Source organism: Bubalus bubalis, chromosome 11 (assembly GCF_019923935.1).
Source record: "Bubalus bubalis isolate 160015118507 breed Murrah chromosome 11, NDDB_SH_1, whole genome shotgun sequence".
NCBI classification, from domain to species: Eukaryota; Metazoa; Chordata; class Mammalia; order Artiodactyla; family Bovidae; genus Bubalus; species Bubalus bubalis.
Window position 1 is genome coordinate 451,608 of NC_059167.1, and position 25,551 is coordinate 477,158.

A 25,551-nucleotide genomic window follows, 5' to 3' on the forward strand; every position below is an offset into this window, starting at 1 on the left:
AAACATCTATTTCTGCTTTATTGACTATGCCAAAGCCTTTGACTGTGTGGATCACAATAAACTGTGGGAAATTCTGAAAGAGATGGGAATACCAGACCACTTGACCTGCCTCTTGAGAAATCTGTATGCAGGTCAGGAAGCAACAGTTAGAATTGGACATAGAACAATAGACTGGTTCCAAAGAGGAAAAGGAGTACGTCAAGGCTGTATATCGTCACCCTGCTTATTTAACTTCTATGCAGAGTACATCATGAGAAACACTGGGCTGGAAGAAGCACAAGCTGGAATCAAGATTGCCGGGAGAAATATCAATAACCTCAGATATGCAGATGACACCACCCTTAGGGCAGAAAGTGAAGAGGAACTAAATAGCCTCTTGATGAAAGTGAAAAAGGATGGTGAAAAAGTTGGCTTAAAGCTCAACATTCAGAAAACTAAGATCATGGCATCCAGTCCCATCAATTCATGGCAAATAGATGGGGAAACAGTGGAAACAGTGTCAGACTTTATTTTTTGGGGCTCCAAAATCACTGCAGATGGTGACTGCGGCCATGAAATTAAAAGATGCTTACTCCTTGGAAGGAAAGTTATGACCAACCAAGACAGCATATTAAAAAGCAGAGACATCACTTTGTCAACAAAGGTCCATCTAGTCAAGGCTATGGTCATGTATGGATGTGAGAGTTGGGACTATAAAGACAGCTGAGTGCAGAAGAATTGATGCTTTTGAATTGTGGTGTTGGAGAAGACTCTTGAGAGTCCCTTGGACTGCAAGGAGAGCCAACCAGCCCATCCTAAAGGAGATCAGTCCTGGGTGTTCATTGGAAGGACTGATGTTGAAGCTGAACTCCAATACTTTGGCCACCTGATGCAAAGATCTGACTCATTGGAAAAGACCCTGATGCTGGGAAAGATTGAGGGCAGGAGGAGAAGAGGACGACAGAGGATGAGATGGTTGGATGCCATCACTGACTCAATGGACGTGGGTTTGGGTGGACTCCGGAAGTTGGTGATGGACAGGGAGGTCTGGTGTGCTGCGGTTCATGGGGTCGCAAAGAGTCAGACACGATTGAGCCACTGAACTGAACTGAATATGAATTTCTACTGCTACCCATGAGATAATAACTAATATTGGACTTATCCTCTCTCACATCCTGAACAATTCTTAATATAGACAAAATAGACAAGCCTACTGTTTTCAGGCACTGGACAACCAGCAGCATAAAACCAATCCTTGAAAGAAGGGATATACATGAGGTGAACAGTCTCAGTAAGCAGAGGAGGCAAACTGGGTTGCTGAGGTGGCTGGAATTTGTAGGAAAAAACACTACAGAGAAAGGAGTGGTGAGTGGTGAGATGGGGACAGAAATCTGCAGGGATACTCCCCTTGGGTCTCTGACCAAGGCCTGGGCCGTGACTACACACTGTGAGACTCTATCGGACCTAACACACAGTGCCTGCTGCATGGTTGAGAGCTGAACAAAAACTAACAGAGGTCACGGAGTGCTTGGAGCCAACCGGATCTCTGAGCCAGCCACAGTGCAGGGTCTTCACTGAGCATCAGACACATTCAAATGAGATGCTACAAGTCCTACTTTCAAAGTAGAGATCACAGCTCAGAGTGAAAGGCCATGTCCTCAAATAACAAAATCAACATTTACCTGCCCTTCTTCTCCTCTCAAATATCACTGTAATGATCTCTTTTTTTTTTCATGCTTTTTAATATTCTAAAAATATTTATTTTTTAAATAGATATTTTATAAAATTACCTTATGAAATTTTGAAACCAACATTCAAAACGTTTTGTAAAAAGGTTATGTAAGGGAAAGACACCTTTCTATCGCTGCCCTCCGTCTTCCACAGAAACAAACCCAATTACCAGTTTCGATCAGCACTAACCAATAGGATTTTCTGCAGTGATGGAAATGTCCCATACCCACGCTGATACAATAGCCAGGAGCCATGGCGACTGTTAACTACTTGACACGTGGCCAGTATGACCGAGGAAGTGAAAGTATAGTTTCACTCAGTTTAAGTAAACTAAAACACATTCAGTCGTGTCCGACTCTTTGCGACCCCATGGACTGTAGCCCACCAGGCTTCTCTGTCCGTGGGATTCTCCAGGCAAGAATCTTGGAGTGGGTTGCCATTTCTGCTATCTTCTCCAGCAGCTCTTCCCAACCCAGGGATCGAACCCAGGTCTCCCGCATTGTGGGCAGACACTTTAACCCCTGAGCCACCAGGGAAGCCCGTTACTCAGTTTACTGAATTTAAACAGGTACATGTGATCAGCGGCTAGTGTATTGGGCAGTGCAGATCTAGAGAATCCTCTGACCACCAGCAGTCTTCTAGGTTGGCTACACAATACAGTCACTTATGAAGCTGCATCTCACATCAAATCACAATAAACGTCTCTGGAGTGGGACTCAGACGTCGGTCATTACTTTTTTTTACCTTACCATGATTCCAGTGTATGGCCAAGGTAGGAGTCTTCTGTTCTAGAAAATCACTTATTTTTTAAATAGAGTAGCTCTACCTAAAGTCTAGTCAAGGCTATGGTTTTTCCAGTGGTCATGTATGGATGTGAGAGCTGGACTGTGAAGAAAGCTGAGCGCCACAGAATGATGCTTCTGAACTGTGGTGTTGGAGAAGACTCTTGAGAGTCCCTTGGACTGCAAGGAGATCCAACCAGTCCATTCTGAAGGAGATCAGCCCTGAGATTTCTTTGGAAGGAATGATGCTAAAGCTGAAACTCCAGGACTTTGGCCACCTCATGCAAAGAGTTGACTCATTTGAAAAGACTCTGATGCTGGGAGGGATTGGGGGCAGGAGGAGAAGGGGACGACAGAGGATGAGATGGCTGGATGGCATCACTGACTTGATGGACGTGAGTCTGAGTGAACTCCAGGAGTTGGTGATGGACAGGGAGGCCTAGCGTGCTGCGATTCATGGGGTCGCAAAGAGTCGAACACGACTGAGCGACTGAACTGAACTGAACTGAACTGACAAATCTCAGCATAGTGTATCTTCTATGTATATAGTGTGTCTGGAGAATAGATATCTGGGAAATAGATATCATAGTGTATCTGGGGAAAAGAGACAGGACTGGGATCTGGAGGGGACAAAGGGAGGCTTCAATTTATCAGTTATGTCTTTTTCCTTTAACAATAATACCAATAACAGAAATATCTGAAACAAATGTGGCAAGATGTTACATTATTTTTTTGTTTTTTAATTTTTAGAGGCAGTGGATACTTGACTATTCATTATATTATTCTCTATGTTTTTCTGTATGTTTGAAACGTTTCTAAATCTAAACTACAAAACTCCTGTAAAATCTTGTGACTAGCTCCAAACCAACATGAAAACCAAACCAAGCCCATTAAGATCTGGCTCCCTGCCTCTGGAAGCTGAGAGGCTGGAGCAGCAGGACTCACGCTGAGCACAGGCGCACGCGATTTCCCCGGGGCCGCTGCAGCGCTGCATCTCAGGGCGGCTCAGCGGTGCTCTGCTGTAGGCTCCAGTGCAGCCCCGGCTATCGTGAACAAAACCGCCACGAACACCTAAGAGTCGGTTTTAATTTACAAGGATGTGCTCTTTTCTCCACTTCCTCTGTGGGATTATTGCTCTGTAGTCATTAGGGACTCCACATACACACCAGAACTTGTACTGGTATAAAGAATTATTACATAGATTACTTCAGGGAGAAAAGACAATACTCAGTAAAAGGAATGACAAGGAGATAAAAATATGTTTCTAACGATATAAACAATCACGGCGATAACAGTGGCCGCTGGGACTGATAACATGCAGCACAGGCTGCACACCAGGCACTACTCTTGGTGGTGGTGGTTTAGCTGCTCAGTCGTGTCTGACTCCCTGCAACCCCATGGGGCTGCAGCCGCCAGCCTCCTCCGTCTATGGGATTTCCCAGGCAAAAATACTGGAGTGGATTGCCATTTCCTTATGCAGGGGATCTTCCCAATCAAGGGATCGAACCTGTGTCTCCTGCTTGGCAGGGGGATTCTTTACCACCAAGCCTCTTGTGATGCTTTGCATTTAAACCTCACATCCACCCTATGAGGTTGAAACTGTTACAATCCTATCTCATTGATAAGGATAAGGGCAAATAAATGGTCACATGCCTTTGAAAAGACAGAGCCAAGGGTTTGAAGCCAGCAGTTTGACTCTAGAGATCACTGCCCTGCTGCTAAGCATATTCTGGAAATTCAACCATACACATTCATTGGGACCTTGGATGTGCAAGGCATGAGCATATTGCATGCTCAAGGCACAAAGACACAGCACGGCTTTCCTTTGTGTTTGCTCTGACGGACTGTACGGCTCAGAGTTTCTTTTCACCAGTGACTGTATTAAAACAGTCTTTATACTCAAAATACTTCCGTAAAAGCACCAATAGTCCAGAGATTCAAAATTAATCCAGAAGACTTCTGGTTCCTGGGTCTGCATATAAGGAGCTTAGAAGTTGCCACTCTATCCTAACAACAAGGAAACAGCTAAAACAGGCTGAAAAATCAACAGCTCTTCTGGGTCCATAAGAAAGAGGAAGACACAGGGCAAATTGTTACCATCATATAAGAGAGACAGGCAAATACAGGGAGTCTTGGCTTACAGGAGAGACTAATGAACAGAAACTGCCACAGAAGCCAGTGCCAGGGCAGGGAAACCTGAACTGTACCTGGTTAATTGCCAGAGGTTCAGTATGGATAGCTCAGAGTTAAAACTCTAGGGGGCCCAGTCACAGAGGGGGCTCCCACAAAGTTAGGGAATTTACTCCAGGAGTTCAAGTAGATTCCCAGGTAAATAGCAGAGAAAACCCCCTGAGGGTTGGGGGAGGGCAAAAGGAAACAAAGCATTCTGTTCCTAATAAAGTCTGCCCTTTGCAGAAACCAGTTAAACAGCACCTAACTTGCTGGGGCATTATCAGAGTCTAAGTGACCTACCGAAGGAAAATACCCAACTCTAGCTCCCTCGAGCCACCCTGTCCCACCTGAGAGGGGAAGGAAAAAACTGAGAAGCACTTGTGAAGTTCAGAATCCAGAGGCACAGGCTCACTGAAAGGCTGAAAGCCAACCGCAGAACTAGAGAGTGCGTCCCCTCCCCACAGCTCACCAGCAGGGCTGCACCCCTGGCGTGTGTGTCACGCTGAGGCATCAAGAAAACCCACAAGGCACACTGAAAGGCACAGAATGCTCTGGACAGAGAGTGAGCTTCAGAACAGACACGGCAGGAATGGCGGGGCTATCAGCCCGGGAACGCAAAAGAACTGCAACTACAAGGCTAAGAACTCTATCAGATAAAGTAGACAGCATGCAAGAATAGACGGGCAATCAAAGTACAGAGATAGAAATCCTAGAAAGAATAAAAAAGAAATACTAGAGATCAAAAACACTGTAACAGAGATGAAGAATGCCTCTGATGGGATTATTAGTAGACTGGACAAAACTGAGGAAAGAAGCTCTGAGTTAAAGGATTTATTGATAGCATCCTCAAAAACAGAAAAGCAAACAGGACAAAGACTGGAAAAAAACAGAACCAAATACCTAAGACAACTATAAAAAGTGTAACGTATGTGTAATGAGAATACCAGAAGGAGAAGAGAGAAAAGCACAGAAGAAATATCTGACATATAATGACAGAATTTCTGCCAAATTAATGTCAAACACCAAACTACAGATCCAGGAAGTTCAGAGAACACAGAGCAAGATAAATGCCCAAACAAACAAACAAAAAGACTACTTCACAGCATATCATTTTCAAATTACAGAAAATCAAAGATAAAGAAAAACTAACCCACTGGTGCACTTTGGTGGGAACATCAACTGGCACAGCCACGCGGGAAACAGTGGCAGCTTCTCAACACCAAGAACAGAGCCACCTGGCGACCCCGCAGAGCGCCCCAGGGCGGACACACAAGCAGCAGAAGCGCTGACGTGAAAAGAGACAGGCACCCTAGTGTTCACAGAGGCATTATTCACAAGCGCCAAGATGCAGAAGCAACCTAATGTCCAAAACCAGATGATAGATAGAGAAGATGTGGTGCACGTGCGCACGCGCACGCACACACACACACACACAGGAATACTACTTAGCCGTGAAAAAGAATGAACTTTTGTCATTTGCAGCAACATGTATGGACTTGGAGGGCATTATGCTAAATGAAGTCAGACAGAGAAAGATAAATATTGGATGATATCACTTACATGTGGAATATAAAAATTACAACAAACTAGTGACTAAAACAAAAAAGAAGCAGAGAAGCAGACTCATAGATACAGAGAACACTCTAGTGGTCACCAGTGGGGAGAGAGAAGAAAGGGGGGCATACAAGGGTAGGTGGGAAAAGATAGCTATTTTATGGGATTATATGCAATCATGTGTGTGAAACTTTTGAAAATTATAAAGCACTATAGAATTTAAAGAACCTTTCATTTAATTTTTAAAAAGTAAGCAAAATATAAAGAGATTAATCAACCTAAACCTCAGTGAATCTAGGACTAGGGTAAGTACTGCAAAAATTCAGAAGAATACATGGTCCTTGCCCTCAATATTTCTTTAACATCTAAGCCAGTGGTTCTAAAACATTGGCAAAGACCAAAACCACCTGGAGAGCTTGTTAAAATGCAGACTGTTCGGCTGCATTCCAAGAATTTCTTATGCTGCCGTCTGGAATGGGACCTAAGAATGTGTGTTTCTGTTAAATGAGTTCCTGGGTAAGGCTGGCACTGCGGGTTCAAGAACCAACTTTAGGGATCACTGGATCGCTTCATGGCCCGACCAAAAACACGCTCACCCTACTCCTTATTTATAAACTCGTGTTCTTGCTCTTGCCCTGAACTTTACTTGGAGCGAATACACTGTGAACTGGCAACTCAAAAGAATACAGATATAAAAGAATTTGAGAAGATGGCGAAACTATGCAAAGGAAAGGACTAACTGCTTTTGCCTTAAGAGTCAAACATATTTGAACTTTTTCTTGATGACTCAGAGTTATTGATCATGATAGTCATGCTGTGCTCAAGCTACTTATGTTTATTAAAAGTATAAGTGGTTTATTTCTTTCAAGCTAAATGTTCCTAGATTGCAGTGTTGTTGATATTCATTCATTCATTTGGACCTCAGACACTCAGCAATTTCAGCCACAAACAATGAGCTATAACTACAGAAATAATCACGGAGATTGAAAAGGAATGAAAACAGCGAAGAAGAACCAAAGATATGCTGTTACTTCCTATTTTTCATAATAAACTGGAGTCAGCATGGAAGGGTATCTATGATAGCTAAGAAACAAACATAGAAATGGTAAGAAAAACAGAGAGACGTGAAAAAAATTGCATGGGATTAGGACAGCAGCAGTTATACAGACCAAACAGAAAGAAAGAAGCAGACATATTAATGAAGAGACATACACTGAACAGAAGTGGCCATAAGAGAAGGAAAAAAAAGTGAATAAGCTACTTAAGTTGTAGGGTGATTAACTGAAAAGACATGCCAAGTCCTAAAAACCTATTTAAGGGTATTCTTCTGCCATATTAAAGCATACCAACAACACCACAATCTAGGAACATTTAGCCTGAAGGAAAGAAACCGCATATACTTTTAGTAAGCATAAGTAGCTTGAACATACAGCATAACTGTCATGAGCAATAACTCTTGAGTCATCAAGAAAAAGTTCAAATATGTTTGACTCTTCAGGCAAAAACAAGTATTTTATACACTTTAGCAAAATTTTCCATAAAAACTATATCCAAAACAATTATATTCCGGGAATTAATAGGTAGTTAGTTAACTGAAAATAGTGGTCCCCAAGATATATATGACTTTTCTCAGGTGTTACTCAAAAAAACAACAGTCACATGAAAAATAAGATGATTGCTTCAGTTAAAATCTAGTAACTTTTACTTACCAACAGGAACATCTTCAGCTTTTGCAAGGTCATTCTCTTCTATTCCAGGCATGCCTGCATCACCACCTCGTTTGATTTGTTCTGCTCAAGTAACAAAAACAAATTCTGTATTTTTCCTTACATACAATGAAGGAATGTAACAATCAGTTTGTAAAGCAACGGGCCACATCGAATGAGTATCTATAAATCTTTCTATGGACATAGCTCTAACTCTATAGACTTTTTATTTTTTTCTTCTCTGTTAAAGGATCCAAATTTGAAACAGATACCTAAACATAATGGAAGAAAAATCAAACAATATTCCTTATGACTGAAAATGTTCACTTCAAAGTGAGAAGAAGTCAATCCCCTCTTAACACAAAATAATAGTAATACCTTTCCCATGTGGAATATGATGGCTTGAGGGTTCTTCATTCTTGCCTGCCCCGTTCTCAGCAACTTCTGGAATGTTTTTAGGCACTGCATGATTGTCCGTATCCAATTCATTTCCACCTTTTGATTCAAACTTGTGGGCCTCTTGCTGTGAGATTAAGATTTGCTAACAGTAAGTATTTTTCAGCTCAAAATGTTAAACTATTGACACAACTAAATATTAGTTGTGTTAACTAAATATTCTGAAACAGTTCATTTTTTTTGAAACACATACCATGGGTCCAAATTCCAAATACTTAATATTTTGAAACAGTTCATTTTATTAACTAAATGTTAATATTTAGTTAATATTAACTAAATATTCTGAAATAGTTCATTTTTTTTACTAAATATTCTGAAATAAACTAAATATTCTGAAATACATACCATGAGTCCAAATTCCAAACACTTAAGAGATGTGGGATATAATATTATTTTTTTGTTCAGTTTTTATACCTAACATGAAGTCAAAGAATAAGTATTTTTTTTTTTAAGTCTCTAATTACAACAAATGGCCTCAAATGTTAGGCAGAGGTAATGCCCTTTGGCTATGCTGAGGGAGTGACTCTGTCAGAAGACAGTCTTGCTGAGCACTGGCTGCAGAGGCCTGGGGGGAGCATGGGTTCTGTACGGCATGTTTTAACCCAGCAGGAGAGCAGACAGCAGGAGGCCGGCACCCAGGTACCCCCTCAAGTGGGATCGATGGCTGTCGACACTGTCAGGTTCTTCTCCAAGCAGAAACAGCAAGGTGGAAAACAGGCAAAGTCTTCCCAGGTGCACCGGCCACTCAAGCACAGGAAGGATGGCAGAACAGTACGCAAGCCAGTGCTCCCTGTAACCTACCTCACCTGACCATATCGCCTTCTGGGAAACTTGAATCTTCAGTTTATGATTGCTGCTGCTGCTGCTGCTGCTGCTAAGTCGCTTCAGTCGTTTCCGACTCTATGTGACCCCATAGATGGCAGCCCACCAGGCTCCCCCGTCCCTGGGGTGTTCCAGGCAAGAACACTGGAGTGGGTTGCCATTTCCTTCTCCAATGCATGAAAGTGAAAAGTTGAAGTGAAGTGGTCAGTCGTGTTCGACTCTTCGCGACCGCATGGACTGCAGCCTATCAGGCTCCTCCGTCCATGGGATTTTCCAGGCAACAGTACTGGAGTGGGGTGCAGGTTATGATTAAGCCTGATTCAATCCTGTGGGTCCCAGTTTTCTCTTAACTGGTTGAGCTGTCTCACGGAAAACTGGGAGAGGGACGGAATCAAGTACACATGCTTGGGTTGCCATATTAATATTTAATGCATAATAATATTAGCATTAAATGCTTTGCCAACTCTAAAACGCTATGCAATGTAATCACTGGTAACATTATAAAAAACAACAGTACTACAAGATCTACAGGAACTCCAGAAACACAGGAGCCAAACGGTAAGAATTTGTCATAATAAAGAAGAACAGGCACTTTGACCATCAAGTGTAGGTATTCCAGTGTACCAGGCAATACTTCTGCCATGTCTCCTAGTTTGCAACTTGTTTTCAAGCCTGTCCTCTAGTACAGATAAATGAACAGTTTTAAGGAAACCAAAATAAAACTGAGGCTTAAAGAAGTTATATAGTTTGTTCAAGATTAGAAAGCTGGAGAAGAATGGAAAGGGATTCAAACCATCTTTCTTACTCCCACAGGATTTGGGAACTTGATAAGCTATAGCCAATTTTCAGAGCTTAACTGCTGATGTGTGAAATGATAAACTGAAATTTCTGAACATATCGGTATAAAGGCCAAAGGTGAGAAAATCTGTGAGGTACACAACCTAAGCCGTCCTGCATCTCTGTGCATTTTTGCTATAATGCCACATTATAAGGCAACTTCCATAGTAAGTACTCCACAGCTTTATGATATGGATAAAGCAAAGAAAGAAAACTTAAAAGTCAACAAACTACTCGTCCAAAATACTTCTCCGTTTAAAACAGTTAGCAAAGATATTGTCCTTTGATTCATTATTAATGCAATAGTTTTCTGTGAATGGACAATAATAAATACAATTAATAAAATAGGATGGGTTTCTAAATTCAATATTGTTGATTTGGTAAGGGGGCCACCTAGTTCTTTTTTAAATATAGTTTTTACTCTGAAATAATTTAAATTTATAGAAAAGTAATTACCAATCACTCAATTTCCCTTAGTGTTAACATCACATTAGCATGATACATTTGCAAAACTAAGAAAACAACATTAGTACATTATTAACTAAATTCCAGCCTTTATTTAGATTTCACTACTTTTTCCATTAAGGCCTTTTTCTGTTCCAGCATCCAATCCAGGATATTATACTGCATTTATTTAATTAATTTATTTACTTACATTTTTACTATATTACATTTAAATACTCAGGTCTTCTTAAGTCTCCTCTGTGCTCAGTCGTGTCCAACTTTTTGCGACCCCAGGGACTGTAACCTGCCAGGCGCCTCTGTCCAGGGGATTTCCCAAGTAAGTATACTGGAGTGGACTGCCATTTCCTTCTCCAGGGGATCTTCCCAACCCAGGGACAGAACCTGCATCTTCCATGTGTCCTGTGTTGGCAGGAGGATTCTCTGCCACTGAGCCACCTGGGAAACCCAAGTCTCCTCTGGTCTGTGACAGGTCATCTTCCTTTGTGATAGCATGAAAGCAGTAAACAAATGGCTGTGGCTGTGTTCTAATTAATTGTATCTCTAGACATTAAGATTTCAGTTTCTTACAGCTTTCCCATGTCATAGAATATTCTTTTGATTTTTTTAACCATTTTTAAAATGCAATAACCACTTTTTTTGGCTGATGGGCAGTACGGGAAAAAAAGGCAGGAGGTCGCAGTTAGTTTGCTGACCCCCTACTTAGAGTAATTTCTAAGACAGGCATGTACTTGGTTAAAAAAAAATCCCTGAACACACTTTATGCTTGTTTCTTATAGCTTATAATGGATTTGTTCCTATGAAAAACAACTCAGATTTCACAGAATCAAGTCGTGGTAGGTGAAGGGTAGGAACTGAGGATGAGGAGCAGAACGAGGCGCTGGTGTGTCATCCTAGAAAGACGTTCTCTTAAGAGAACTTAAGGTTAAGCACCTCCATTTCTCTCCACCTTGTTCCATTTAGGGCAGCATAAGGGCAAAGAATGGGACAGGATATTAGTTAATTAACAATATAAAAATAGGCTAAAATAGAAGAGCAGAAAGAGAGAACTACACTTGCCAGGAGAAAGGAAAAAGCTGATATATGTGCTTCTTGGGAGAAGAGAACAAACTTATCCCATTATTTATATGATGGGCTCATAATACCACAGTTCCATCAGCAAGCCTCTGGTCCTCTTCCTTTTGTGTTCTATGCTGCTCCTGCTGCTAAGTCACTTCAGTTGTGTCCGACTCTGTGAGACCCCATAGATGGCAGCCCACCAGGCTCCCCCATCCCTGGGATTCTCTAGGCAAGAACACTGGAGTGGGTTGCCATTTCCTTCTCCAATGCATGAAAGTGAAAAGTCAAAGTGAAGTCGCTCAGTCGTGTCCGACTCGTAGCAACCCCATGGACTACAGCCTACCAGGCTCCTCTGTCCATGGGATTTTCCGGGCAAGAGTACTGGAGTGGGGTGCCATTGCCTTCTCCATTTGTGTTCTATAGGGTTGGTCAAAAAGCTTGCTCAGGTTTTTCTGTTAAGATCTTACAGAAAAAGCGAACAAACTTTTGGCCAAACCACTGCTATGCCCCTCTGCGCACGCAGGGTCCCGGCAGTGTCTGCTGGCTGCCCCGGGGCCTCAGCCCCACTAAGGCAGCTCACTTGTGCCTGCCATCTCCCCGTAACCTACCCCATGTCTCTGCAAGGAAGGCTGAAGACAGACAGCAGCTGTTTCACTTTATGGGTAAAAAAAAGATGCCCTCAATATCATGTTGCAAAATGGTGAAAAAACAGAGCACGAAAACCTGGTTTCCTGAGCTTCTAGTCCTTTAGGTGAGAGACTACCAGAGGCCAAGAAAAATACTTTTCACTATTCAATCTCTCTTTACTCTAAATCACAAGACTGTATACAAACTATAGCTAGTCAGACTAGACTACAGGGTGTGAAAAATGAATGTCCTCATGACTTGTAAATTTCAAATTCCTTCTATTTCTAGCAGGACTTCCATAATATTTATCTACTGGAACTGTATGACTTAAAAGAATCTGCCACCCCCAAAATATGAAAATAGTGGCTAGTATTTCATTTCTGTATTTTAAGAAAGGAATTAGAAACAACAAAGATTGATAAGTAAAAGTTTCTCAATTTTTTTTCCTATTTCTCAAAAGCGTAAAATACGAAGTAACTGATTTTTCAATAACATGATTATCCACTTACAAACTGAAAAATGAACAGCAAAAATTACTTTTAAAAGTCAGGCAAAAGTTATTTAGCTCAAAATTAGTTTTAAGAGCTGAGGTTATATTTTTGCAAATGTTTAATTTACTCAGTACTAAAGCCACTGAAGTCATTTTTAGAATTACATAGGCTAAAATACTTAAAAATATCATGTTTTATGACAAAAATACAAAATTTAACTTCTAAATTATAAGATTTATAACAAGAACATATTTTAAGTATTTTTAAAATTTACCTTTTGTTCCTGCAAAAACTGGTCTGCTAACTTTTTAATATTTTCTTCATGCTGAGCTCTTAACTCCTTGATCTGTTGTCCACACTGAAAACTAAATTAGAAAGTCATTCTTTTAGACTATACTATCTTGAGTTGATTCTCAAAGATGTTTAGAAGCTGAAAACATACATCTACATGGATAAAGCATTCAGTCAGCAGGAGAGTGGATAGGAGAGGACAAAGAGCAGGCATGAAAATAGCTCACAGTCAAAGTCCCTAAAATACCTGAATCTTTAATAGAGGACAAAAATATTGATAAAGCTAATTAAAAAACAGAAATTAGAAAGATGAATTTTTAAAAAGAAATTTTAAGCAGTTGCAGCAGATGAGTCATCAAACAGTACTGAGTTATCCAAAAAGTTCGTTTGGGTTTTTCTGTAAGATGTTATGAAAAACTCGAACTAACTTCTTAGCCAACCCAATACTTTCAACACAATAATAAAAGCCTAAACCATAAAAAGAGCAAGACCAGAAGAAACTAATAAAAAAGACAGAATGCAACCAGCAAGACAAAAGGTAAAGGCACAAACAGATAAAATTATGAATTTCAACTGGACAAGCAGGCAAAGAATAAAAAAAGATCATTCATGTAAAAAGAAACAAATAATAAATACATAGAAAAATGTTGCCTTCTACCATTTAAAATGCAAATTAAGCTTCCTATATGTATATATAGTACTTTCCTTATTCCTATACTAGTGAAATTAAGTTAGAATTATAAAAGTCAATGTTGGTGGGGCCACAGGGAAACATTTACAGTATAAATTAGTATAGTCATTTTACAAAGCAATTTTTATATATGTGATAAGATCAATAAACATTCTATCTCAGAAGTTCTGTATTTGAGAATATAATCAGTGAAATAACATAAGAGGAAAAAAAATCCTTTTGCACAAAGATTTTTGTAGTTGATAATCATAACAGTGACAAAAGGAAAACTCCTACAGTGGTCCAGCACTTGGGAGAGAGTAAACAAGCTGCAGCACACTAACATACTGGGATAATTTATTACCTCTAAGTACGTCAATCTTTAATCCTAAAGATATACAGAAAATTACTGAACACTATTAGATTAAAAGACATATATGTAGTAGATGCATATTGACAACCTACAAGAGTAAGATGTCAGAAATGGATAAACAGTTTAAAATATGTTGACTCTTTCTAATTTTTGGTATGCAGACCTAAAAAATACCTTTTACTCTAAAACTGATTTCTTACATGATTTTCTGTCTTACAATGTCTACAATGTCTTACAATGTCTACAAGGGTAGATTCAACGTGCCTTGTATGAGATATTTTCATGTTCTTCAAGCTATCAAAATAAAGTAGATTTCACAGACACATACAAAGACAATAGAAAAGGAATTTATTTATTTTTTTTAGAAAAGGAATTTAAAAGACTTAGTAAAATGAAAGAAGAGAAGAAAAACAGACTCCAGAAAGGAAGAAATGACTTGCCTGAATGCTGGACAAATATTCAAGATTCGTAAATACTTACTGCGTGCAGAGTCTTACCTCTCATATTCTAACCTCTTCACAAGGTAAGTATTGTTCTTCCTATAGTCTTGAAGTTGGTCTTCCTGTCGAAGAAACTCCTGACGAAGCTCAGCAAGTTGCTCTATCCACAAAACAGAAGCAAAACAAAAGCAAAGGAACGAAGTTTACGTACTCTGCTACTTCCTGTTAAGAAGGCATGGGATTTCTAAAATTATATACAGTTCTCTATTTATTCATACTCTCAAGAAGTTAAATTACATAACTAGTACCATATTTAACTGCCTTTCATCACATGTATGCACAATAAAATTTATTTTTACAACAAGACAGCCTCAGTGGCTTTCACATCAATCAGAAATATTTAAAAATTATACATCTTTACACATTATATAGACCATATGCTAAGTTGTGGAAACAGAACATGAAGAGCTGCCTATCTCTCTAAACCTAACTGCTTTACAAAAAGTAGGGGGGAAATCATATTTTTTAGATGTGTTGGCTATGGATGCAGAATTCATTTTAAAATCACATTTGATTCCCAACTTAGGTACCAATCTCTTTAGATCTGACTTCTAGTTCCGCTACTGAATTACATCCACATACACCAAAATTCCATTTCCAAAGCTTATACTCTCTGGACCAGAGCTAAAAGTTTTAGTTGTAATGAATAATATGAAATTTCAAACTGGATAGTAAATTAAAAGCTGAGCCAGATGCTCTTTTGTGAAATTTAATCTATAATCACTGGCCCCACATTTTCTAGAGTCACTCCATCTAATCCTACAAAAAAAAATTCAGCCAAGGAAGAGAAATGTCAGTTTCTTGAACAGAGGATAAAAAATTTGCCAACAGCCTTATCAGTTAAGCAAAAGCAGTAATTAAGAAAGTCTTAATTTTCATAAATGGGAACAGAGGTTTATTCTATATAAGCAACATCTACTTATTAAGACTAAAATATAATTTCTAACTATAATATGCCAATATTATAACATCTGCTTTTCACAGAAGGCTTAACAAATTAGTCTTGTTACTTTAAAGGCACCCAGAAATCCTTGTGATGTAAGTTGTTAAAAAGCAGGTATAAACATAAATTTATAGTATGAATATATCCATGTAAAAAAATAGACAAGAATAAAATTACATCAAAATGCTATCAGTGATTAAGCTTACTGGTGGGATTCTGAGCACATTTCTTTTCTCTATAACTTTTATTGTGGAATCATAACTACAGTAACAACAACAAATAAAAATGTTCAAGTTACATGAACGCTTGATGAGGTATATAAAGTTTAACAATACGCATGTAATAGCTATTGTATAGGATTAATAATCAAATATGAAATGTAAATGACTTACATAAAATGCTTGTAGTTGATAATTATGCTTGCCTATTCAAGCCACATTTTTTATTATTTTTAAAATTTTAATTGAGATATAACACTATGTGAGTTCAAGGCATACATGTTGATTTGATTCACTAACATATTGTAAAATGATTATCATCACATTAGCCAACACCTCCACTATCTCACATAATTACTACTTTGTTGTGTGTGGTGAGAACATTTAAGATCTACTCTTTCAGCAACTTCCAAGTATATAATACAGTATTGTTATAACACAATATTGTTAACTATAATCATCATAGATCACCAAACCGTACTCGTCTTGTAACTAACAGTTTGTACCCTTTAGCCAACGTCTCATTTTCCCCACACATCTCCCAAACCCTGGTAACCACCATTCTACTCCCTGTTTCTATGAGTTTAGTCAAGTCACAGTTTAAATTTCTCTACTTGCTCTATTAACTCTACAATATGCAAACATGGTTGATCTCTGTAGTTTTTCAGTCATTTCCCCTACCTCAGATAAAAGTAACAAATCTGAGGCCAGGGATCCATGAAACACATATTCAGCTTGTTAACTGCTCCCTGGTCCCACCTACTAAGAAGCAGAGGGCAAGAGGGAGCAGAACTCTGGCCTCAGCTATGGATGTTGATTCTAAAGAACAAAAAAGCCTCGTAGCTTATAGATAGACTTAGCCAGCAAAGATTCCAGAACTGAAAAGTTACTGCAATTAAAAAAAAAAAGTCAAACCAGTATAACCTCACAGTTACTAGGGTAATGGTTCTCAACTGCTGATCTACAGGAGCCCTTCAGGCTTCTTTTTCCTATACAGTAAACTCACTAAACAGCTAAGTTTACCTTCAGAATGAACATAAGGCATGTATGATTTCAAGATTTGAAATTGGTTCTCTGCTTCCCCAAAATGCTTCTCACTAACAGTGTTTGAAATATCTTTATCAGGAAATAAAGTCTTCCATTTTTAAATGGAGATAAAAGGCTTAAAATTCAATTGACAAAAAAATAAAACAGTATGAATTTCAGTGCATGTAAAATACCAGGTTCTAAGGGTATGGTTTTTCCAGTGGTCATGTATGGATGTGAAAGTTGGACTGTGAAGAAAGCTGAGCACCGAAGAACTGATGCTTTTGAACTGTGGTGTTGGATAAGACTCTTGAGAGTCCCTTGTACTGAAAGGAGATCCAACCAGTCCATACTAAAGGGCATCAGTCCTGGGTGTTCATTGGAAGGACTGATGTTGAAGCTGAAACTCCAATACTTTGGCCACCTGATGCAGAGAGCTGACTCATTTGAAAAGACCCTGAAGCTGGGAAAGTTTGAAGGCAGGAAGAGAAGGAGACAACAGAGGATGAGATGGTTGGATGGCATCACCGACTCAATGGACATGGGTTTGGGTGACTCCGGGAGTTGGTGATGGTCAGGGAGGCCTGGCGTGCTGTGGTCCATGGGGTCACAAAGAGTCGGACACGACTGAGCGACTGAACTGAACTGAACTGAACCTATTTGAATACAGGGCAAGGAATATAAAGCATGGAGCTGATTGGTGCTTTGAATAGTTAAAGACTTGAAAGGGGTAAAAGTGGAGCTGCCTGCGGGTCTGGTGGTTGGGGTTCTACAGTTTCACTGCTGTGGCCGGGTTCAGTCCCTGGTCAGGAAACTGATATCCCACAAGCCACACGGCAAGGCCAAAAAAGAGCGGGGGTGGGGTGGGGTATAAACAGATCAAAAAGCAAAAGTAAAGATAAAAGTTTTCTGTATCACAGTTTTACTTTCAGCTGATTTGAACCCAAAGATACTCTGTCTAGTAGGCTGCTCAAGGTCAGCACAGCAGAATGCTCCGCGTAACTTAGAGGGCGTCAGACCCAAGGCCGACTGTCCAGCCGAGCAATGACAGCAACAGCAGGGCATGCTGCAGAGGGCATGGCCATAATCCCTCAATTCAACTTCAAGAGATTAGGGATATGGTTGGGAAAGGGGTTGCCTAGGATGAGCTTTTACAGCCAAAAAAAAACCCTTACTTTTCAAACATTTTTATTTCAAATTTTCTTTCAATAATAGGCATAAAAAAAGGGAAGTTAGTCTAAATATATCAATGTATACTAGGATGTTAATTTTCTTTCTCAGGTGCTAAAAACAACTCCAATCTTTTTATTTCCAAGAAAATATTAATGACCATAAGGGTTTATTTTTTTTTTAAGAATCTGATGTGTATTAACTCCAATATATCTGACATTAATGTCAATGAAAACAGGCAAATGTGGATTGTACTGTCAACTTGTCAAGAAGTTAGTTTCAGTAGAAATAGTTCCTAAGGTGCAAAAGTCACATTAATGAAACTCAATCTCAGGAGTCCCAGCTTCAGTAACTGCACTAAAGCCAAAAGTTGCACAGTTATGAGCTCAAATCAAATCTTTTTTCTTTGCTAAAGTCTATCACCTAAATTTCAAAACATCTCAGGATCTACTTCAACTGTGGATACACACAGTGTAATAAAGATTTTTACTCAGTAACATGGGCTGTCATTTTCTCTGACATATACAAGGAAAAGCCATAGTCTATTACTATTTAGTAAGAAATCACTCTGACGACAAGCAGAATCAGCACTGGCAGGGCGCCGCCTTCTGCGCCATCCCGTGCACGCCTGTGAGCCAAAAAGAGGACAGCACGGCACAAACGCCACAGAGACAACTGTGGCCGCTGGGAAAGCGAGCTCCTAACAGAAAACCAAAGCTGTTCAAAATCGTAGACTGCACAACGTGAGCAGCCCCTGTGTTTGGGCTGTAATCCACCAAGGCTGCCTCCTAATGGTTTTGCTTGGTGAGGGACAAAGCTTGCATAAATTAGCCAGCGTAGGTTGGCTTCTTAAAGAGAGTGTTAACAATATATTACCTAATCCTACAGAGGTTCAAAATGGTTATAAAGAAAAATTTATGAAATCAGAGAGCAAGTACTACCCACATAGATAAATTTAGAGAAACTGCGTGCAAAGTTTTAAAATACGTAGTGTTGTAATCAAAGGGTATGAGGGAAAAGAGGGATGGTCCTTAGACCCCAAATTCCAAAGGCCAGGGATAGCGTGAAGTAACGCAAGCAGAGTATAGAGCTTGTTCTCTTTAACTATTATTTTTCATAAGAGCTTAGACATCTCCTATCACTTCACCAACCCCAAATATTCACTGGAAGGACTGATGCTGAAGCTGAAGCTCTTACTTTGGCCACCTGATGTGAAGAGCCGACTCAGTGGGAAAAGACCCTGATGCTGGGGAACACTGAAGGCAAAAGGAGAAGAGGGCGGCAGATGGTCAGCATCACTGGCTCAGCGGACATGCCTCTCAGCAAACTCCAGGAGACAGCGCAGGAGAGAGGAGCCTGCCGTGCCGCAGTCCACGGGGTCGTAAGGAGTCACACATGACTCAGCGACTGAATAACAACCACTTCATCAAAATGAAACAAAAAAAACTCTTCATCTATCTAATCTACCTCCAGGCTCCCTGGCTTCTGTTCCAAGCTTCTTTGTTCCCCGGGTATCTAAAATATTGAGCTTGGGGGACCTGCCCGAAGCATTCCCAGAACTGAATGGATTATTTCAGCAGGCTGGACACAGTACAGAGGGGTCACTCCTAACCCTTTCCCTGGTAATCTGACAGTCTCTGAAGCAACACCTCAATTTTCTTTAAAGATTCTTTTAACATTTCATTGTATGAAATCTGTCCACAGCACAAGAGTAAAATGCAGATCTCAAATTTTAACTTGTACTTATTATATATAAAACAACATTAAAATTTTTATTATCTATTAAGACAAAAGGAAACATGTTTTGCTTTGAGGAGCTTTGTTCAAAACTCTATTTCATTTAGCTATCTGACTTGAGGATTTCTTAAGTCTTCAGGATTTTAGACATTTAGTGAACTTTAATTTGTAAGTAAGTTTCTTACCCTTTAAATGATGTATGTCTGCCATCTGATATGATATGTTGTTCTGCAGTTTAACCTGAAAAAAAATTGTCTTAATTTTACTAAAGAATATGTAGTTTTGCTTATATTTACCTTTTCCCCCTCATATTCACTTTGAGCTTGATAATAAGTACAAAAGAAAAATATTTAAGTTACGTATGCCACATTTTCCAAAGAGAATTGTAAGTTCTGATTTTGTAATATTCATTTTAAAGTTGCATAAGAATATTAATTTAACTTAATATATAGTACGACATTGTTTGAAAGTTTGAGGTGAATATTGCTTTTTTGAAAAAAAAAAAAAAATCAGATTTTTTCCAAAATCTTACCAGAAGATTTTCAACTCTATATTAAGAAAAGAATTAATGCCAAGTCGGAAGTACGTGTTGTTCATCAAGCTCCCCCAAGAGGACAGATACCATTTTTATGCAGGACTCGCTGATGCAGTCCTTGTCCCCTGGAAGCCAGTACACAGGAGCGCTGGGAACTGAAAGTGAACCCAAAGCCTCAGACCAAGCCTTACCACTTAATTTAAAAACTAAGACAAGGAATGTCTTAGGATAACAAGCAAAGAACTACAGTGTCTCAGTTCTTGTTTAAACAGGTTTCAGCTAATTGTAAATCCAACTAAAGTTATCACTACAAACAGTTCTCTTGTCAATCTCAATAGTAACATTATTTTGAAAGGCACAGATTGATTTAAGTTGATCAAATGCAGTACCATGAGTGGCAAATGATTACACTAAAGACCACAAATCTCTAAAGAAAAAAATTTTTAATTTTTCATCTTGAAATAATTTTAGGTTCATAGGAAATTGCAAAGATAGTACAGAGAAGTCCCATATACCCTTCACACAATTTCCCCCAGTGGGTACATCTTATATAACTACACAACTTCAAAACCAGGAAACTGACATTGATACAACATGTACAGTTCTATGCTGTCTTATCACACGTATAGATTCATGTAAACACCATCAATACAAGATACAGAATTATGCTATCATTATATAAATATCTCCCTCATGCTATCCTTTACAGTCAAACCCATCCTCCTTCCACACTATTCCTGATCCCAGGTAACCGCTAATTTGTTCTCCATCTCTGTAATTTAATCATTTGAAGAATGTTAAATACAATCATAGGGAATGTGGCCTTTTGAGATTCTTTTCAGTCAGCATAAGGCACCTGGGCTTCCCGGGTGGCACTAGTGGGAAAGGACCTACCTGCCGACACAGGAGGTGTAAGAGACCGGGGTCGACCCTGGGTGGGAAGACTCTTCCTGGAGAGCCCCATGGACAGAGAAGCCTGGTGGGCTACAGTCGATGGGGTTGCAAAGAGTCGGACACAACTGAAGCAACTTAGCATACATCAACAGTTCATTCCTTTTTATTGCTGAATAATATTCCATGCTTGGTCACTCATTCATGTCCGACTCTTTGCAACCCCATGGACTATACAGTCCATGGAATTCTCCAGGCCAGAATACTGGAGTGGGTAGCCATTCCCTTCTCCAGGGGATCTTCCCAACCCAGGGATCAAACCCACGTCTCCTGCAGCTCCTATATTGCAGGTAGATTCTTTACTTCTGAGCCACCTGGGAGGTCCAAGTATTTACCAGCTGGCCCTTTATAGAAAAAGTTTCCAATCCCTAGTCTGAACTAACAGAATGAGGACAAGAGATAAATACATGTGAGAGAGATTAAAGGGGAACAACGAATAGTCTGACCAATTGATTAGACTGAGGAGTTAAAGAGGAAGCCTTAGGGTGATGTTTCGGTTTCTAGAGTGAGGGGACTAAGGTGAGCGAGACTGCAGTGCCCCACCACAGGGAGACACGGGGGAAGCAGGCTGGGATGGGAGGAAGACGTGGGGAGATGACGTTCTTCAGATCCAAACCCACTGAATTTGAAGCACTTGTGACACATCCAAGAAGAGATCTTTAATAGGAAGCGGGATATATTAGTTTGGAGTTGATCTGAGAGCTATGACCAACCTAGACACCATATTAAAAAGCAGAGACATTAATTTGTCAACAAAGGTCCGCCTAGCAAGGCTATGGTTTTTCCAGTGGTCATGTATGGATGTGAAAGTTGGACTGTGAAGAAAGCTGAGCGCCGAAGAATTGATGCTTTTGAACTGTGGTGTTGGAGAAGACTCTTGAGAGTCCCTAGAACTGCAAGGAGATCCAACCAGTCCATCCTAAAGGAAATCAGTCCTGAATATTCACTGGAAGGACTGATGCTGAAGATGAAGCCCTAATACTTTGGCCACCTAATGCAAAGAGCTGACTCATTTGAAAAGATGCTGATGCTGGGAAAGATTGAAGGGAGGAGGAGAAGGGGACGACAGAGGATGAGATGGCTGGATGGCATCACCGACTCGATGGACTGAGTTTAAGTAAACTCCAGGAGTTGGTGATGGACTGGACAGGGAGGCCTGGCATGCCGCAGTCCATGGGGTCGCAAACAGTTGGACTAGGCTGAACGACTGAACTGAACTGATGTGAGAGTTAATAGCATACTAATGGCAATTAAAACCACTGGAATGAGCTCACTGGAAAAGCTGCAAGAGGCAGCAGGAAAAGCTGACACCAGCAGCTGTGTGGTCTGCGATCGAAGGACTGCTCTCTAATAACTTCTAATTAGCCTCTATTTTCTTTCCCACTTCTTTTTCAGTAGCCCCTCTCCAATCTGTGATTTTGCTTTCTGTGGTTCCAGTTACCAGCAGTCAACTGTGGTCTGAAAATTCCAGAAAGAAACAATTCTTAAGTTTTAAATTGTGTGCTGTTATGAAGATGTCCTTTTCATTATAGGGGACTGAAATGCAAAAGTACGAAGTCAAGAAACACCTGGAGTAACAGGCAAATTTGGCTTTGGAATACGGAATGAAGCAGGGCAAAGACTAATAGAGTTTTGCCAAGAAAATGCATTGGTCCTAGCAAACACCCTCTTCCAACAACACAAGAGAAGACTCTATACATGGACATCACCAGGTGGTCAACACCAAAATCAGACTGATTATATTCTTTGCAGCCAAAGATGGAGAAGCTCTATTCAGTCAACAAAAACAAGACCGGGAGCTGACTGTGGCTCAGATCATGAACTCCTTATTGCCAAATTCAGAGTTAAATTGAAGAAAGTAGGGAAAACCACTAGACCATTCAGGTATGACCTAAATCAAATCCCTTATGATTATACAGTGGAAGTGAGAAATAGACTTAAGGGCCTAGATCTGATAGATAGAGTGCCTGATGAACTATGGAATGAGGTTTGTGACATTGTATAGGAGACAGGGATCAAGACCATCTCCATGGAAAAGAAAGGCAAAAAAGCAAAATGGCTGTCTGGGGAGGCCTTACAAATAGCTGTGAAAAGAAGAGAAGTGAAAAGCAAAGGAGAAAAGGAAAGATATAAGCATCTGAGTGTAGAGTTCCAAAGAATAGCAAGAAGAGATAAGAAAGCCTTCCTCAGTGATCAATGCAAAGAAATAGAGGAAAACAACAGAATGGGAATAACTAGGGATCTCTTCAAGAAAATTAATACCAAGGGAACATTTCATGCAAAGATGGGCTCGATCAAGGACAGAAATGGTATGGACCTAACAGAAGCAGAAGATATTAAGAGGTGGCAAGAATACACAGAAGAACTGTACAAAAAAGATCTTCATGACCCAGATAATCATGATGGTATGGCCACTTCACCTAGAGCCAGATATCCTGGAATGTGAAGTCAAGTGGGCCTTAGAAAGTATCTCTATAAACAAAGCTAGTGGAGGTGATGGAATTCCAGTGGAGCTACTTCAAATCCTGAAAGATGATACTGTGAAAGTGCTGCACTCAATATGCCAGCAAATTTGGAAAACTCAGTAGTGGCCACAGGACTGGAAAAGGTCAGTTTTCACTCCAATCCCAAAGAAAGGCAATGCCAAAGAATGCTCAAACTACCACACAATTGCACTCATCTCACACGCTACTAAAGTAATGCTCAAAATTCTCCAAGCCAGCCTTCAGCAATACATGAACCGTGAACTTCCAGATGTTCAAGCTGGTTTTAGAAAAGGCAGAGGAACCAGAGACCAAATTGCCAACATCCGCTGGATCATCGAAAAAGCAAGAGAGTTCCAGAAAAACATCTATTTCTGCTTTATTGACTATGCCAAAGCCTTTGACTATGTGGATCACAATAAACTGTGGAAAATTCTTCAAGAGATGGGAATACCAGACCACCTGACCTGCCTCTTGAGAAACTTGTATGCAGGTCAGGAAGCAACAGTTAGAAGTGGACATGGAACAACAGACTGGTTCCAAATAGGAAAAGGAGTACGTCAAGGCTGTATATTGTCACCCTGCTTATTTAACTTCTATGCAGAGTACATCATGAGAAACGCTGGGCTGGAAGAAGCACAAGCTGGAATCAAGACTGCCGGGAGAGATACTCTGGTTTCTCTTCAAAGCGTATAAATCTTTCACCTTTTACTAAAGATTGCCGGGAGAAATATCAATAACCTCAGATATGCAGATGACACCACCCTTATGGCAGAAAGTGAAGAGGAACTAAAAAGCCTCTTGATGAAGGTGAAAGAGGAGAGTGAAAAAGTTGGCTTAAAACTCAACATTCAGAAAACGAAGATCATGGCATCTGGTCCTATCACTTAATGGCAAATAGATGGGTAAACAGTGGAAACAGTGTCAGACTTTATTTTTGGGGCTCCAAAATCACTGCAGATGGTGACTGCAGCCATGAAATTAAAAGACGCTTACTCCTTGGAAGAAAAGTTATGACCAACCTAGATAGCATATTGAAAAGCAGAGACTTTACTTTGCCAACAAAGGTCTGTCTAGTCAAGGCTATGGTTTTTCCTGTGGTCATGTATGGATGTGAGACTTGGACCATGAAGAAAGCTGAGCGCCGGAGAATTGATGCTTTTGAACTGTAGTGTTGGGGAAGACTCTTGAGCGTCCCTTGGACTGCAAGGAGATCCAACCAGTCCATTCTGAAGGAGATCAGCCCTGGGATTTCTTTGGAAAGAATGATGCTAAAGCTGAAACTCCAGTACTTTGGCCACCTCATGCAAAGAGTTGACTCATTGGAAACGACTCTGATGCTGGGAGGGATTTGGGGGCAGGAGGAGAAGGGGACGACAGAGGATGAGATGGCTGGGTGGCATCACTGACTCGACGGACGTGAGTCTGAGTGAACTCCGGGAGTTGGTGATGGACAGGGAGGCCTGGCGTGCTGCGGTTCATGGGGTCACAAAGAGTCGGACACGACTGAGCGACTGAAACTGAATGAGTAACGTGGTGGAATCTGGGCTGACATGCTGTTTCTGCCTGGGACCCCTAACCATCGTCATCACCTGCTGCTAACAGCCAACTCACAGCACCACGGCTCGATGACCCAACTCACAGCACCACGGCTCGATGACCCAACTCACAGCACCACGGCTCGATGACCCAACTCACAGCACCACGGCTCGATGACCCAACTCACAGCACCACGGCTCGATGACCCAACTCACAGCACCACGGCTCGATGACCCAACTCACAGCACCACGGCTCGATGACCCAACTCACAGCACCACGGCTCGATGACCCAACTCACAGCACCACGGCTCGATGACCCAAGATCACCCAAAGCAAGTGCGTCTCCTCCTAACCTATCGCCAGAAGGTCAAGAGCAGCCTAACGCTAGGTCATTCATCTCATCTCATCTGATCATACAGGCATTTCATCATCTCAC

General features: G+C 40.5%; 1 protein-coding gene across 3 annotated transcripts in view; it reads right to left on the bottom strand.

Annotated features, from left to right (window-relative positions):
• Positions 1–25,551, bottom strand: part of GOLM2 (golgi membrane protein 2) — an 85,902-nt gene that overhangs the window by 32,718 nt on the left and 27,633 nt on the right. For all 3 annotated transcript variants that reach the window (XM_006075885.4, XM_006075884.4, XM_044924606.2), the window contains exons 2-6: positions 19,792–19,846; positions 14,510–14,612; positions 12,953–13,043; positions 8,303–8,447; positions 7,928–8,008 (exon numbers count right to left, since the gene is read on the bottom strand). In XM_006075885.4, the coding sequence (XP_006075947.1) occupies positions 7,928–8,008; positions 8,303–8,447; positions 12,953–13,043; positions 14,510–14,612; positions 19,792–19,846 (475 nt within the window). The remainder of the gene's footprint in view (positions 1–7,927; positions 8,009–8,302; positions 8,448–12,952; positions 13,044–14,509; positions 14,613–19,791; positions 19,847–25,551) is intronic.